The sequence below is a fragment of the Onychostoma macrolepis genome, chromosome 17 (genome assembly GCF_012432095.1).
Source record: "Onychostoma macrolepis isolate SWU-2019 chromosome 17, ASM1243209v1, whole genome shotgun sequence".
NCBI lineage: Eukaryota > Metazoa > Chordata > Actinopteri > Cypriniformes > Cyprinidae > Onychostoma > Onychostoma macrolepis.
In genome coordinates, this window is record NC_081171.1 from 16626890 (window position 1) to 16645233 (window position 18344).

The 18344-nt window shown below is 39.8% G+C and overlaps 1 protein-coding gene across 1 annotated transcript in view; it reads right to left on the minus strand.

Moving 5' to 3' along the window:
- ush2a (Usher syndrome 2A (autosomal recessive, mild)) overlaps nucleotides 1-18344 on the minus strand; it is a 220568-nt gene that overhangs the window by 11389 nt on the left and 190835 nt on the right. The window contains exons 60-64 of the mRNA XM_058749724.1: nucleotides 15538-15696; nucleotides 15040-15202; nucleotides 9945-10299; nucleotides 2224-2451; nucleotides 626-2145 (exon numbers count right to left, since the gene is read on the minus strand). Of these exons, the coding sequence (XP_058605707.1) occupies nucleotides 626-2145; nucleotides 2224-2451; nucleotides 9945-10299; nucleotides 15040-15202; nucleotides 15538-15696 (2425 nt within the window). The remainder of the gene's footprint in view (nucleotides 1-625; nucleotides 2146-2223; nucleotides 2452-9944; nucleotides 10300-15039; nucleotides 15203-15537; nucleotides 15697-18344) is intronic.

The following is an 18344-nucleotide window of genomic DNA, read 5'->3' on the forward strand; positions in this document are numbered from 1 at the left end:
ATCCTAGTAAAACGTGCTGTTATTTATCAACAGTATAGACAACGGACTAAAGGTTTTCTCCTTCAGAAGGTCACCAGCGATGGACTGAAGGAGAAAAGGGAGAGAAGAGAGGAGAACGGGAGAATAAAGGGAAGGTCGTCTGAAAGAGGCAATGAGTGGCGAGTTGATAATGTTGATGAACCATTATCATCACCCCACTTATCTGGATTTTCACTTCAACATACGTATACAGCTCCAGACTTTAGTCATCCCTCATTTGAGTGCCTCCTCCTTCTGACCGTCTTTGTCTATGCCAAGAATGGAAACATTAGAAAAGGCTCAAGGTTGACTCCCTCCCCCTTTAAGATTCTCTCTCTCCTTTTCTTCCTTCGCACATTCGGTTTTATCAGTGTGTCTGTCTTTGGTGCAGCACCTGAAAAAGTCTGACCAGCTAATTTAGGTTTGAAGCTAGACAATATAACAAAAAAAATATCTACTTCCAATTCTATTTAAAGATGCTTTAAGTACTCTGTTAGTTGTTCATTTATCTATCTTCAGCCTTGAATGCTAGGGGTTGCCTTACAATATACCTTTCGTACCAAAATTCCCGAGTAAACAGTGTTAGCGCTGCATGCTGGTATTTTACCTGTAGTAGGGCTTTAGTGCAGTAAGGGAGAAACTTTGGCTTTGAAACGCACTGTGATGTGAAGCAAAAATGAAGCGTTTCATGTTGGGCTCAGCTGGGTCCCGTTTGTAAAGTGAGTAGCTGATGATGACCCCATTAGGTCGTGCAGGGGGGTCCCACTGCACCATAATGCTGAATGGCCCCAGAGCCTGCAGTCTGGGGGGAGCCACACCAGAGGGCGCTGACGGCTGCGTTTTGGCCACTGTCGGTGGACTGGTAGTGGCGCCTTGACTGTTATTGGCAGTGATGGTGTAGCTGTACGCAACGCTTGGAAGTAAGGTGAAGTCGTGGTAACGGGTGTCCATGCCAGTGTAAATGAGGCTCCCATTTCGACGGAGCTCGTACCCTATGATTAATCCATTGGGCTGGATTGGCTCTCTCCACGTGACCTCAACCGATTCAGGGCCTGTGACTTTAAGAGTTGGGGTGGGCATCCCTGAGGGTGGTGCTTCTCTTGTTTGGACTAAAGAGGGCAAACTAGCAGTGCAGCCGCCATTGGTGCAAGCCATCAAGACGAGGATGTAGGAAACATGTGGCTGTAGATCCAAAACCTGTACACTTAACTTTTTCCCTCGGTAGACCTCCTCATTGTTCATTTTAAGAATATACACCACAATCTCACCATTCTGGATGGATGGAACAGTCCACGACACATTGAGTGAATAGGAAGTGACATCAGACACCATAGGTGGCTCTACGTTAGCAGGGGCGGCTTCTAACGTCCTGACCTGCATCAGGTCACTGGTAACACACCCTGCCACGGTGCAGGCAATGACTGCGTAACTGTAGAGAGTGTACGCGGTTAAATCCACATCAGTGTAGTTGAACACGCTCGAATCGAAGCTGAAATGGAAGCCAGCGTTGTCCCTCTGAATCCTGTAGGTCAGAAGAACACCATTGGGCTCCAAAGGAGGCGTCCAAGTTACGAAGACTTCATTAGGCTTGCCCTTTACATGACTGACAACCGGAGGAGCCAATCCTCTAGGAGGAGCTTGTTTGGTTTGAACTGTGAGCCACGGGCTATTGGTATATCCTGCTGCATTTGAAACACGCACTCGAAACTTGTACCTGCTCCAGGGCAGAAGGCCAGACATATTATAGGAGAAGCTGTTAGCTTGGGTGTCGTTCTGGATAAACACAATCTTGGCTCTCATCGAGTCATCTTCATCACTCCGTACCCTGCCATCCTCTAGACTTACAGCCAGAATCTGGTACTGCAGGATCCTGCCGTTGGGCTGGGCGGGTGGAGACCAGCGGAGCTCCACACTGCGGGATTGGACCTGCTGTACCGTAGGAGCTGGTTGAGAGGACGGGGCGGCCTCCTCTGTGGTTATGCGTTGAGGTGCAGTCCTTGTACAGCCCGCTTCAGTGCAAGCTTCGAGAATGAGTGTGTACACAGTGTAGGGTTCCAGACGGCGGAAGAGGAACTGACGTGCGAGGCCACTGAACTCCAAGTTGTCCTCATTGAAGATATTGTACATCTGTGGATAGAAATATGGTAAATGATAGCAGATTCTGGAGCTGATATTGCTATGTTACCGTCATTGAGGGAGGCATACTTTGATGACTCCATTTGGAGAGGCTGGTTCAGCCCACAGTAGCAGCAGTGCTCGGCCGTGTTCTCTCTTCTCCACACTGAAGTTCGCCAGGCCACTTGGAGAGGCTTCAAGGGTCTGAATGGTGGTCCAAGGACTAAACACCTGACCTGCTCCATTAACTGCTTCTACACGCACATTATATGTGGTGTACGGCTCCAACCCAAACACATGAGCTTCAAAAATGTTACCCTACAACACAAAAGACACAAATATAATTAGTGTATGTTATAAAAATAGCAATATTACCATTATTATTGATACAATTAAGTAATTAATATGCAAATACATATTTAATAATTATAAAATTATTCATCATCATCATCATGAATAATAATAATAACTAATTATCAACATCATACATTACCTAATGTATATTTCATTAAATGCACTATATATAAATTTTCGTGAATGCAGTACTCATGAATAGATCAACAATTGTGAAGATGGCGAAAACAAAACAAAAAGCAAAACACACATACAAACAAAATACATAAAATATAAAACCTTATAAATCTTCATATGGAGGTTCAAAAATATCAATATTAAAAAGCAAAGTATAAATTGATCACTAAATAAAAACATGTAACACTGTCAGCATCCATGCTGAATATTAGTTTTGTAAATGCACGTTTGCTTTTTTAACAGAAGAATTATTCATTCCTTAAAAAATAAAAAAAGACAACATAATTCTTACCATCAACAATAAAACTACAGACCCCTTTCTACTATCCCTATGCAGATTTTACACCCCAATACATTACATCGCTGGGAGGCACTGAAGCATTTAAAACGCTACCTTTTTACGTGGTTGAAAAATTGAGAACATTTGGACTATAAACCAGCAAACATATGCACATTGTCAACAGAGACAGCTGTTTCATTTCACTTTATTTCAGCACAGAGACTTATATCCTGCCCCTAGATGGCAATGCTATCAAACACTTTCCTAAACACAGGCACCAAGACATTAACAAGCAGGCGCTCCCTCATCCAGGATACTCAAGGCAGCCATTAAAAAGCGACTAAGAGAATTGATTTTTGTTATAGGTTTCCAAATAAATGTTTATGGCACAGATCCCTAAAATGGGAAGTGTTTAAGTTTTGATTAAGAGAATTGGTTATGCTGCCTTTTGGGTGCGCATAGATCCACCATACATCAAATTCTCAACATTACAGAATTACATTTCTTATTTCAAAAGAGAATGTGTCAGGTATTTAAATTATGTAAAACACACACTTTAAATTCAAAACAATCTTTATATTAAGACCCATTGCAGAAGAACCTAAACGTGTAAACCTCTGTATGGAAGCCAACAGCAGCCAGGCCTCTGGACAAAAGCACTGAATTCGGACTTTCTGTAATTGAGGCAGACTCAATTACTGTTTTAAACTTTAAAGAGGTATCAGAGTCAGAAGCACATTTAGAATTAGCTTAGGGAATCAGTCATTTGTAAAGGGGAGAGAAGTCTTTTAAAGCCCTTTTTCTTTCCTCTTTTCCTCTTTCAACTGAGCACAGGTCTCCCTTGTCTCATCAGCTGCTTACATATGTGTTATTTCCTGTGACAGCGCTGGGGGCTGCTTGGGCCAGGGGATGATTTTAATTAAGAATAACCATGTGGATTTGTCACAACAATTATGCTGATTAGATGAAAGTGGAGATTCCTGACCCTTCAAAGGTGTGGGACTGCTTCATTTGCATACAGTAGACATACTGTCCCGGCCCGCCACTGCTGACTTCAGCCTGAGCTGGATTTTATTAGTATCACGCTAACAGCTACAGGGCCCGGGAAATGCCTCATCAAAAAGCATCAAATGGAGCCTTTGGTCATGTTTCAAGCAACCTACGCTCAAACTCTGTCAGAAATGTAGGAGAATTTTAGGCAGACATGCAAAATGATGCACTGATGCATTTTGTTGTAAGAATTATCATTCAACTCTGAATATCCCTGAATGTCTAATGTTTATTTTTTATACACATAGCAAAAAAATCTTCTCTACATTGGTATATTAAAACAAACTGAGGAAAGGTATTCATGATGCACATTTCAAAACCACCTTTCCTGTGCTATTCACAGGCCGTTCACCCAAAAATGAGAATTCAGTGTTTTTGTCCATACATTGAAAGTCAATGGGATCCAAAACAACATTAAACCACACTGATTTCATTATATAAAAAACTGTAAATGTATCTTTTGTGTTACGCAGAATAAAGAAAGTCATACAAGTAAATGATGACAAAATTTTAATTTTTGGTGAACTATCCCTTTAATATTTCAATCACAATCTCATTCCTGCCAGTACCTTAGTTCAATTGTTGAGAAAGTCTACAGAATTTAAAGCATCATTTCAAACAATCTTCCCTTTTGTTCTGCCGTACTAACAACTGACAACCAGATCCTGAGATGCCTTGACACTATTAATTATTAGTGGTTTAGATGTAAAGTTCTGTTCAAGCCAAGCCTCAATCAGATGGAGGGCTCTTGAATCACTGAGCTGTTCTTCAGACTGGGCCGGTGTCTGATGAAGGAAACCCCTCATGCATGCAAACGCACACATAAAGAAACAGACAAAAGTACCGTTTACCTCTTCTGAATGTGGCAATCTGAGTACGTATGACAATCAGGACTGTGAATGATGGAAGCTGTTTTCGGAAAATAAAAGCACATGCAGTCAAGTACACCACTAACTTTAGCTCTTTAAACAAGAAATTAGATTTAACAGGCTCTCTTAGAGTGTTTACTTAGTACTACAATCCAAAAGCATATTCTAGACAATATAATAGCAGAATAATGCTTTTTCAGTGTATTGTTTGGCCTTCTATATTACAGATGTCTATATATATATATATATATATATATTTTTTAAATGTATATTTGTATATAATATTTAAAAATTTATATTATATACTATATAAATACATACATGCACATATATAGTATACATGCCCTAACCACCAGGCAACGACTCCTTTGACACCTATAAATATTTTTGAATCTTTAAGCTACACAAATAAAATCCTCAATTGTATCACCAGCCTGGTCTGAAACTAGGAATGAGATTAAAGTTTGGGAAAGCTCAGAGGAATCCACTACCAAAATCCACAGGCCGTCGGGAGCTCCCCTCTGTGTGTCCTTTCGGCAAATGAGCGCGGGTTCAACCAGGGCCCAAACGAGCTACTCGCGGTTCTGCTTCAACAGTGTGTATACGAGTCTACACAAAGACACGGTCCAACGCGCCACCATCATGTTTATGCACTCTTCACTGTGTTCTTAATGATAAACTAACAGATTGTAAACATGCTGCCGGAGTTTCAACCCTCCCTCATTTTTTTTCCTGTGCATTTTTTAAACAATGTCCTTCATGTTAGAGTGGTTACAGGCAGCAGAAGGACATCATTAGAGCCATGGTTAAACTGTAATTTACACCATTAGGAAGGCAGGAGCAATTTTTATTGCCTAGTAAATTTCAGCTCTGAAATATTTGGACCATATGGCTCAATTTGTGTAATAACCTTAATTTCTTGCACCCTTCAGGTCCGCCTGCATCTCCGCTTGCCACTCCGACAGAGTCGGGCTTCTGTGCGCAAAAGGCGAAGCGTCTATAGAGCGGCGGTGGAGATTAATAAGGTGTCACGTCCTGTTTGGGTGAAGGCATTGGAACAGCAGCCAGATGGTATCTCTGCAAATGACTGTCAGGGGTCCTGATCTAATCAATAGGATGTATTAATACATCTCCCATCGCTGGGGTTCTCATGGGGCTGCTGAGCAACATCTGGAAAGATCAGGAGGGGGAGAGAGAGAGTACGAGAGGCAGAGAGAGCGCTGAAAGCTACGTACAGAAAGCAGAGGAAAAAGGCGATAGCATTAAGAAGGAAGAGAAAAAAAGGAGGAGATGAAGGGATGGGACAGGTCTGGTGCTGGCTGTGACTGGGCCTGCCTAATCTCTCATGTAGGCTTGATAAGTGTTCGGTAATGAGGGGCGTCTGCACACATGGTGAGGGAGGAAGCTTTTGGCGGCTCAGACCGCCTGTGCTCCGTAGCCTCATTCAGTCCCGCCGCCATGACGTCCACATTAATCACACGCACTGGCACGAGGTACGGCACACAGCACAGCCAGGGATCAATAGCAGCCCCACCCACCAACAAAAAAAAGAGGATGGGCATGCTCAGACCACAGAAGACCACAAGCTTTACTCTCTGCTAAAGCGCTACCGAACAGCATTACACCATCTGCTCCACGGTCTGACACGACTCTACATCCTATGTGTCTAAGCAACGATTTCTAAATCGAAATCAAAGACGAAACATCTAGCACAAACTCTTTTTGGACTGATTTGATACCTACAGCGTGTTAACTGGTCAGGGCTCAACAATAGGGATGACACATATGTTCCATGTGCATTCCAAATATACAACATTTGGTTTTAATAGTGCATTCAAGTGTTGTTATCATTGACTAAGACTAAAAATCTACAAAGTTGTTTCTGGTAATTTAAATAAAGCTGAAATAACATAAAAACATAAATAAGCTATTAGATGCACAATTAAAAATGTTTCACGGGCAACTTACAGAAATAAGTATGTGTAACACTGCTAAAACTAAAAACTTAAATTAAAGCTAAATATATATATATATATATATATATATATATAAAACTAAAAATGCAAAACATAAAATAAACTAAAACTCAAAATATACAAAAGGCTAATTAAAATATCAAAACACAACAACAATAACGGTGTATTCTGCTGATGTAAATAAGCAACCAAGATAAAGTTACAGTTTCCTTGTCAGATTTACAAGTGCATGAACTAGCAGGAATGACAAGTTTTTTTCTCTGCATAATCCTTCATTCTCAGACATGAAAACAACTTCACTTCACCAGAGAACATTAACCTGTAGCCACTCAACAGTTGGCAACAGCTAAATCAATATGATGCCCCACTGCAGGCCAAGTATTGACATGGCAGGCGGACAGCTGATATAGCACAAAGTCAGTGTCCAAAAAAAGATTCTGCAGGATCGATGGATTATAAATGTAGCCGTGAGAAATTGCACTAATACCCACACTACAATTTCCCCGTGGCAGCTGTTATGTGATTGGGCAGTGTCTTCAGCAGATGACCATGGAAAAACTCAGAGCAGTATGGGTAAATGAACCTTTATATTGCAAACTCCTTTCTTTACATTACAATTAGCCTGGTTCTATCTAAAAATCCCAAACTGAAAATACTAATGCTTTTAATATTTCAAAATATTTATTTCCAAAAATGTATTCTTACAAAATTCACATTATACATTAAATACTGTATAAAAATACAAATTTTAACCATAAGCTATATCATAAAATTACAAAAAATGTACAATTTGCAAAATGATAAATTTGCATCAGCCATTAGGAGGCCAGGGTCATAACTCAAGAGGGCTGAGGACACGTGGAAAATTAATTACAAGCTGATTAACTGCAATCTGACGTCACACGTTCACCACTGAAGCCGACCTCTGGAGGTCAAGAAAACCTGAAAGGACTGCCAAGAGAATAGAAGCTGAACTGTAAATTACTCTCAAAGAAAAGAGGGGTGCTGATAAAAGGCCTATCCTGGATGACGTTCATTAATTGCTATCAAAATAATTAATTTGTCTATTAGGCAGGCATCTATCTGGCGCTCTGTGGGAGAAGCTGAACTCCTCAGTGGGTTCTGGATTCTTTCCCCTATGGTGTTGCTGCTATCAGGGGGCAAGCTGGCTCTGTTCACACTTGTTTTGAACAGGAGCTCAAGCTGAAGCCTTTAATTTGGCCATGATGCAGTTGTGAGCATCTGCGAGGAAAGCAGCACACTATTTTTCCTCGGTGTCAAACATGAGAACGCCATGAATCACAGCGGCTACTTTTATAGGTGGAGACATCAGTGGATGAGGAATCTGTTTAAACATGCGAGCAATGGGCTGATCGCTGATGAATGATCTCAGACAGATGCTGATGCTGGAAACTTCAGGTGCTGATGCTGAGCTGAGAACTAGAAGCAGCTGCAGCTGAACACACAACAATGGGTCAATATACACTCAAAGTAGGCTCAAAATAAATCATAAAAATAATCTAAGCAAACAATCTAATTATATTCAACGAAATAATCAATTACAATTTCAGTTAAAGATTTTTAACTGAAAGCCTAACTCTGCTTTCAGACAAGGGTTTTTCTTAAATGATTCATTATATCATTTTAAATGTTTATTAATTTACTGTTCAAAGGGTTGGTCTGTAAGATTCTTTAATTTTATATATTTATTTTTATTTTTGAAAATTAGGTTTATCAAAGCTGCATTTACATGACAGTAAAAGCAATACTGTAAAGTATTATAACAATTTAAAATAAATGTTTTCTATTTTATTATGCCATGGTCTGTCTGAATTCTTGATTCTGATTGGCTGGCAGGTGTTGATTAAATTCGTTGAACCGCACAGGTAGTTCCAGGTCAGTTTAATCACGTTCTATATTAATGCGCTTCCTATAAACATTGGTAACCATAGTAACATACAGTTACAGTTGAATAGTAATACAGACGAAAATAACCATCATTTTTATCGTTCCAGTCAAATATTGCAGCACAAATATTGTTAACATTTTTAATATGTGAATGCTGGGAAATGACCATGGCATAAACGGGATAATCAACGACTAGCTGTGCATTAAACGATTTGAATGCACTTCGCGGAGGCAACCGCCCTCCGCTGTGCATCGGGCAGTTCTTCGCCTCCACGTCGTGCATTCAAATCGTTTAATGCACAGCTAGCCATTGATTATCCCTTACATATCTTTTTTTTAAAAATGTTGTCATCCTAGAACGACAAAGCAGTATTTAGTGTCACATTATCCCGTAAAAAAATCTCACTGAACTCAAACATTTAAACAGTAGTGTTTAATAAACTCTTTAAATTTTGCTGAAAAGTCTACAATAGGCTACTTAATTGACATTGTCACAACCTACCTCATTTTTTGTGACAAAATGACTTTGTGTTTAATAACTGCATCGTTTTTTTTCCATAGGTAATAACAGGGAAAATGTCCAACAGCTTTTTTTTTGGTAACCAAAACATTAAGGTATGTGCCTACACAGAAATTGACCAACCTTCAGAACTATTCACCGATGTAAAACCTGTGTCAGCTAGCCCCAGTCTCCCCTATATTGTCTCATATATCATATTATTATTCCCATTCAGAAAGTAGCATCATAGTCGGCACCGATAGCCTTGTGGGCAGCACGCCAATATACAGCGCTGTTGTGCTACGAGCATCCCAAGTTGAGGGCCTTTCCTGATCCTGTCCCCCTTTTTCTCTCCCACTTCGCCTTCTGTCAGCTCTACAATGTCTTATCATAATAAAGGCAAAAATAAATCTTAAAAAAAGAAAGTAGCATCAGATCTGTGCAACTTCTCTCAGAGATGATAGTTTTGTCAACTGATAATCACAGATAACAGTTTCTTTGATTCTTGTTTCTGTCTAATAATAGGAAAAAAGTGTTGCCTTTCTATTCATTTGATAGATTTGTGCAAAATATATTTTGTGGGTGCTATTTCATGGATCATTACTCAATCGTCTTGCTTCTTTGCACAAGGTTCATTTATAAATTCTCACACAATGTATTGGACAGCATACTGAACTGATGAGAGAAAAGAGTATTACCAGAACTGTAAGAGCAGTAACAGTTGTGGAGTTGAACGTAGGATCGTTGGGTAGTTTCTGGTACACCACTTTGTACTTGGAGATCACTCCGTTTGGCATGTTAGGCTGGGTCCAGCTCAGCAGAAGAGAGAAGGCACTGGTGGGGTGAGCCAAGGGTGCGTCCATACCCTGCGGTTCTGCCTCTAGAGTTCGGACGGCGGTCCAGAGGCTGGAGGCAGAGCCTTTAGAGTTGACGGCGGTGAGTCTGTATTCATATTCACTGAACGGTAGAAGGGAATCTGAGGCATCGATGAACTCTAGGGGACCGTCGGTCCAGATGAATACCAGCAGCTCCTCTTGAGTTCCAGTTGGTCGTCTGGAGGAAACAGAGTTAAAATTACATGAAAAAACAGAAAAACTTAATCTACCACAGAATGAAAGATTACAAAAACATGACAAAATGCATAAAGCGTCTTCTTTGAAGACCCTTCAAATGCAGTTGCAGTTAAAAATGAAGCCCCAAAACAAACAAATCCAGTGGGGGTGCCAAAGGAAGGTTGTAGAGATGAGGAAGAACACACAGAGGAGGTGAGGAGCAGGGGCAGAGCGCTGGGCTTTGCTCAAGCTTCGTTAATTCCTCCACATTAGAGTCCTGGCTTCCATGCTGCTGGAGAAAATGACATTCACCGCTCTAATGTGGCCCCTGCCGGCCCCACTCGCACCGCAACGGCCTAATCTCACCCACCGCATTAAAATAAAGCCAAACAGAGGCTGGCAGGGGAGAGGAACGTCTCACACCATGGCGCTAAACTACAGCACACAGCTGCGATCAGCAGTCTGTTCCACACACATACCGACACTGCATCTGGAACACAAGACCTTCTGCTTCAGGAAGTCAGGAGGCAAACATACTAATAGGCATTTTGTTTTTCATACATTTGCACTGATAAAAAAATGAATGTTTAAGACTCAGATCTAAATTGGGATCTAAATCACCCTGTCCAGTAAAGCAAATTCAAAATTATTTCCAGAAGTATAAGATGTAAGGACATGGACTCTTACACACAAACACTCTTGGGAATTCTGGATATGACATACAGTAAGCAGGGTCACAGGTCAGTCTTGATGAAGTGACTACAAAGAAAGATGCAGAATTAAAGATACTCATTCTTAGCAAACTGAAAATGTCATCTTTGACTGTAGAAGGCCATTTTTTTCTTCCATTGGTTCAAAAAATTGCAATAGCACTTCTTCACTTACAATGCTTTGCCATCACAGGAATTTATTACATATTAAATATATTAAAGAAAACAGTTATTTTATAATATTTCACAATATTTAAACTACATTTTAATGACACTTCCTTACATTTTTGAAAAATTATTACCTATATGTAAATTTCAGCCACTGTTTCATAACACTAGGATCCACTGGACGGACATGAAGAGCAGTAGGTGCTACACACAGCCAGGACGTGTACAAGGTTTTCCAAGTCTTCCAAGTTTTACTCATTTTAAAAATTCCTGCTTCTTGCTACCTCCTTATGAAGTCAAAAATCCAGCATTTTTGAACGGAGACATTTTTGCTGATTAGTCCCAATGCTATCTATTTACATATCCATAAATCAAACTCTTTTACTTTAAAACATCAACAAGAATTTGATTTATCATATGACATGACCCATTTAAGAAGTCCGGTGTCACATGAGGCTATAACAGCTAGATGAATAAGTAGTTCATCAATGCTTGTATCGTCTCACCAGAATCTTCTGCATCAACTGAATGCAATATGAACACGGATGTATTCTTAGGAACTGATTTACAATAATCCCAGGTAATACCTCATTCTCCTGTGTAATATAAGTTAAATGCATGGAGGACAAACATCCCTAAGGAGGGGACACTCACTTCACAATCTCAGATAACCTCCAATGAGCTGAATACATACACAATAGCACATTAAACCGATTACATTTAGCGCAGCGCTGATCGCCGGTATTAAGATGAGCAGATAAAATAATACACCAAGTCCTTTAAGCCACGAGTGAATTCTCTGCCCCCTGAATGTGATGTATTTGCCAGAGTTTATCCCGCTCCCAAATCAGGGCTAAGATGAAATCCAGTCATGCGTTCGTCGGAATGCCCCGGCATCTGTGGCAATGCTAATGATATTTTCTTAAGATTTATGCGGGCTTAGACTGATCTGACCTTGCATATGAATGACACTGGTCAACAAGCTGCGTTGCCCTTGACTAAAATCTTACCTTGTTGCTAGCACACACACACAATCATGTAGATGCCGTAAACACTGTTTTTGCTGCCATCCAAGAGCGAAAACGCTGGGAAGACGTCTCAATTTATGGTTTAATCTGATCATTGTCTGGAATCCTTCAAGTCAAATCTGAATGGTTTAAATTGGCGTTCACGATGTGCAGCAATAAAGGTTCAAGCACGGCCGGCTGTGTTGTTTCCGACCATAAGGGCAATGATGGCAGCGTAATGATAGAGTTAGCTACTCCCCGGCGCATTGCTCTCCGTTCTCCTTGAAGGATGCTTCTGTAACAGCGGAGCAAAGCATTCTGATGTGATCATGCCATGTCAGTCTTAGCTTTATTCCCTCTGTGCGGGGTGCAAGCATCATGGCATTCTGTTTCATATTGCTCTCAAACAGCTCTGAATGTGCCTGGAATAATCAAAGTCAGCAGGGCAATGTCATCTTCCATTTAGAGCTGCCGATCAGCCTCTCTCTCTCTCTCTCTCTCTCTCCCTTCTCTGCGCTCAGATACCAGAGTCACTGATATACAGCTGATATCCACATAAGCACTCCACACTCCATTCTGCGTTTTCCTGCTGTCAGTTAGACAGGAACTAGAGAGGAAATGTTGACAAGTGTAACCAGCAGTGATTGGCCTGTTCACCTCAAGGTCACGGCATAATTACTGTTTGTGTTCGACTACGTTTCCGGCCTTCCTTTCAAACATGCCCTGACATGGACTCACATCTACACACACATTTATCCCCATGCAAGCTCTGCACTGACATTAGCCTGACAGTATCTTTGTATGGAAGTGCATTTGCAGAGATTGAGAAAGCATGTCCACAGAGGCAAAATATGTCTTAAAATGGCCCTATGCTGACGGGACCAACTTTATTCAAGTGCTGACAACTGCACTTCAGGCTAATTTAGCTATAAATATTCCATTCTTATTCTGATGATTCTTAATTTCCATCCAATTTAATGATGAGTCTTTTTTTTTTACTCATTGACGTTTCTGTTGCTCAGACAGTACAGTATGGTTACTAGAAAAATACATTGCGGTGCAAAGAGAAAACTAATAACACACCGATACACAAGACAGAGCAGGTTACTTCTGGTATGAAACAAAGTCTCAGCTTTCAAATTTTGTGACTTTTTAAGAAATTCAAACAATAAATACCATTTTGTGGCTCTTTAATGTTACGTGACAGATCACTGTAGCGCCTCAGCTCAAGCGGAACGTGAACCCATTATCTTTTCATATTTACTTAAAACACAAAATAAACTGAACATCAGAAGGTATTTTATTTCAACCGCGTAAAGATGTCAATACACAGCATTCTTTAAATTTAAGTCTACCGAAGTTAATCTACTGTCCTGTCTGAATTGTTTGTCAGACAAAGTGGCGGATTTGGCGTTATGATTGGTCAGATTGCATATATCAATCAAGCTCACTGTGAAGGGTCAATTACGAGGCAATGTGTGAAAGGAAATTCTGCTCAATTATCAGTGAACATTTCTGTGCCAAATGTCTTTATCTAAGGGCCAGTTTTACTAAACAGGGCAAATTAGCGCGACAGCGTAATTCCAAAAGAGCGCTGATGGGCGTGGAAATTTCTGTGGGTGATTTACTAACAATGCGCAAATTAATGAACACAGACGCAACATCTCATTTACATATCGACCAACGCAATATAGGCTACCAAGCGCAGTGCAGATTAGAGCAGTTGCAAATAAAGAATAAATAAATAAAGAAGCCATAGTACGTTGTAAAGAACTGGAGGTCAAAAAAATGCTTGAAGTTGTAAAAAGTTTTGATAGACCTGGTATTGCGTGACTCCTAGTTGTCTTTTATTTCCTAAAGCAAATTAAAAATAACATGGCTTGGCAAACGATATTTTCGTGTTCTTGCATTCCAAATAAATTACGTGTGTAAAAAAATCCTCTCCCTTCTGCCACGCGCTCTCTGTTCTCTGCGGTGACTCCTCCTAGCAACAAATTGCAGCCATTTCAAGCGCAAAATATTTTAAGACATGCTTTTTTTGGGACGTTAAATAATGCCGCAAATATCAGTAATTTCATGCGCAAACGTTAGTAAAACGCGTTGCATGATTCATTTGAGTACTCTCCTCCCATAAACTTTGCGTCTGAAAGGGAAACTCCTAGAAATGCATATTCAATAAGGTCAGGCGCAAAAATAACTGTGTCCACGCCTTTTCAGCGCTAATTCTTCAATGCACGTTTTTAGTAAAACGGTTTGTGCTGGTGCAAGCTGCTAGTAAAACTGGCCCTAAAATGTCTTACTCTTGCGCAAAGGTTTTGAACCGCTAGTGGTTCATAATGGAACTGCAGGGGATTTTTGTGATTGTGACAGAAACAGCAATGCTAAATTAAATTCAAATAATAATAAATGAATTAATATAAAACAATTTATTAATATTATTTAAAATGCATTTAATATTTTTAAATACATCATTGTAATCTTTAATTTGAAATCATTAATTACAAATGAAATCAATATAAAATAAAATAAAACTTTAAATATAAAATTATATTCTGATCTATATATAAATAAGTCATTAAATGTTTCATTCATTATATTTATTTAAGTGTTACAATTTTCAAAATCAGGGGTGCTACAGTAAGTCAGTCATTTAGGCTAATCAAGTTGACAATATAACCCTGTTCTAGCAAACAGACTACCACAGGTACCGAGGCACAAGTCTACAGCCTATCAGACAAAAATCCTGATGACTGAGTGTGCAGAGTGATCAAATGAGTCTTATATTGTGCAGTGAGCAGCATGGTATGAGACACCAGCATGTTTTGTTAATCGTTTGTGAGAATGAGTGCCCTGTACCTGTATATGAAGTAGTTAGTGATGAGGCCGTTGGGTTTGTGTGGCGGACTCCAGCAGACCTCAATAACAGCCGCTCCTGCAGCTGTGAGAACTGGAGGGTCCTGAGCTAATGGAGCACCCTCAGGGGTCCGAACAGACACCCACTGTCCAACACCACAACCATCTGCACATACAAATATTGACATGAAAGCATTTGATACATAGATATAAAGATCACAACTAATACAACATATTTAAACAGACAGAAAGGACAAATTGTAAATATGTTTCCTTGATTTTCCCCCATTTATTTTAGATACTGATATAGATACAATAAGTGTTTACAAAGCCAAACATTGCAAAATTTCAGCCAAATTTCCATAAAGTTAACTCAAATGGTCAGATCGTTGTAGACGATCTATGCCTCTAATCGTATCTTTTCAGTTTGTGTTTTCTATATTCCATATCTGTCTATCTGACTATTTTCTTAAGGTCTGCACTGTTCAGGTTTCAGAGTACCTGGCTGACAGGCCTGTACTTGAATGTGGTAGTTGGTGTAGGGGTCCAATCCTTGCAGTAACAGGGAGTGCTCTGGTCCAGCAGGGCAGATGAGGAGCTGCTCAGTACCTGCATTGAGCAGGATGTTATATTCCAAAGGGGCACTTGCATTATACACACCTTAAAGGGAAACAGAAACATAAAGTCACATTTACTTCTTTTCACTAACTGATATCCAGTCATATCTTGTTAAGCAGAAATGTGACAGTAGAATTGTGACACCAATGCAACCACTCATTAAACTGACAAACTAACTGAAAAGATTAGTGCCACCCCAGCATGAAATCAAACACACAATCAGCTCACCCAGTCCACAATCACATATGAAGAGCCATATGTACTTGTAATACAGTGCAAGGACTGACATACAGTGGACCTGACACTTTGGGAAGCTTTGCCCTTGATTCAACATCCTTCTGGGCAAGCAGGCACTTCCCTCGTTCCGTCTATCCCATCGCTGTCCGAAACACACAGACACACACACGGTCTTCGGTAATGCATTTGAACTAAAGAATGTAGAGTCCCGGCATCCACGCTTTGTTAATATTCCCATCACTAGCGCCTTTCATAATTTACGGCAACTGGAGGCTGATAGGTTATTCAACATTTATGAGACCCGAGATGTATTCAGAACGGGCTGATTATCTTTACAAATGAAAAAGTTAAATTATTCAACTTCCTTCATTGCGTCTCCCTGAGCAGATGTAGTCTTTTGCCTGAGACACAAAAACCCGCTGGAATTAGACGGCGCTTTGATCAAAGCTTCCTGCCTAAGAAGTTCAATCGCACAGGTCCCTAAGTTCTATTATTTACAACTAATCACTGACTTTGGAGTTTTTGCACTTTCAACTTGAATGAGAGTCTAATAAGAAATAATGGCACAAAGGAAAAGAAAAGGAACATGCTATCAGATCTGATCTATCAAGCACAGGTGCAGCTTAAAACCGTGCCCGTTTCTGCATTCGGACTTAACCAAGCGTGAGATATTGTAGTTTGAAGCCATAGATTTTTCGCTTGCCTCTCTCGGAATGTAAAGTCAATAAAAGATCCGGCCTATGTAAATGTTTTCTGTGGGTATCAGGGCTGTTTAAGGGCTCTTATGGTGTAATTGAGGTTGTTTAAGGGGATCCTCTCACAGGAGAGAGGCATAATGGGGCAATAATAGCAAAAGATGGACCATCTGAGGCAGACAATCAGAACCGCTTGAATGTAGCCTGTGAAATCACTCTTGAGTGTGCGAATATGCACACACACACTCTTTAATACCCACCCTCCTGCACCTTTTTGAGGGAAAACAAATACGTGCATGCAGATTCGCTTAGATGTGCTTTGGACACATGACCGGGTGAATACATCCACACAGATCTGACATGCACAGGGTAGATGTTGCACATAGATGCTCTCTTGCACATATGTGCAGCAGGTGGGCCGGGTAGATGCTGCAAGCATGCATAAGAGCAGTCTGGGGTGCTAGAGTCTATGGACTACCATAGCTAATACCACAGGGAGAAAGAGAAGGGGAGAAAATTTGCATTTGCTCTCCATGTGGGAGTACGTTCGGGCCACATACACAGTGGGATGTGCAAATGAGACTCGTGCTGCAGTCTCTGAGTGTAAACAGAGTGATTGATTGATTAGTGGAGTCCGGTGGGCTGCAGTCTGCAACAGACAGGATGAGAAGATCATGAAAGGACCACAGTAATGACAACATACTCTGGATGACTGAGTGAACCACAGCATGGCCTCACCAAGGAGAACTCCCCGGAAAATGATAGCAAATTTAAAAAAAGTTATTTTCTGTACACTACCTTTGTGTTTCACCTAATTGGGATAATGAATGGTCTTATTAAACACATTTTGCTAGTTACTACTCACTATGACACTATGAACTCTAATTTTATAAAACATTTCATGCATACAAAAGCCTTTATGTATAATGCATTATAAAGGGTTATTAAAGGGTATAATGCATTATAATTATTCATAATGTGCATTTGTAATACATTATATCTTGTTGTAAATAATTATAACTGAATTTAAAATGCATAGTTTAACAATGAATTGATAATTGCAATAATGCACTAACTGTGGTTACAATTATTCAGTGCATTATAAGGTGCATTACAAAGCATAATTAATGCATTAAAACTACTTTTATAATGCATTATACATAAAGGCTTTAAGTAAAGTGTTACCAATAAAACTAGAATTACAAGCACTAGAAAACACATTTAATTAACTATTATAATATTTTGAACAATAACTGTAATTAGTATTACAATATTACTTTATATACTGTACCAAGTAAGTCATTTGTCTGAACACACACCATCATTAAATGAAATAAGTTCCCATTGTTTCACAGGAGTGTGAACGAACAGAACAAAAAATAATAAATTTATATTGGTGCTACTTTTTAATAGTTACTTTGCAATTGTTGAATAAAAATACTTTAGCAAAAAAGTGGTAGCAATTTTATATGTATTTCGGTTTTATATCTATCATTGTTTTAGTAGTATACATATTTTTTCTTGTAACAGCTCCATGTGTGGTGACTTATTCATTCAGTCTCTACTTGATCTCAAGATGAATTCAAAGTACAACCATGAAAGCTGAAATGCCACTAAATAAATATACAGTTATTGAATAAATAAGTCTGCCAACATGCACGTGATCAGCATTGGTACACCCCATCCAATACCTGAACTTCATGTCAACTCCACAGCAACAGCGGAGAAGGAGAGAATGAATGGGACACGATTGGACAG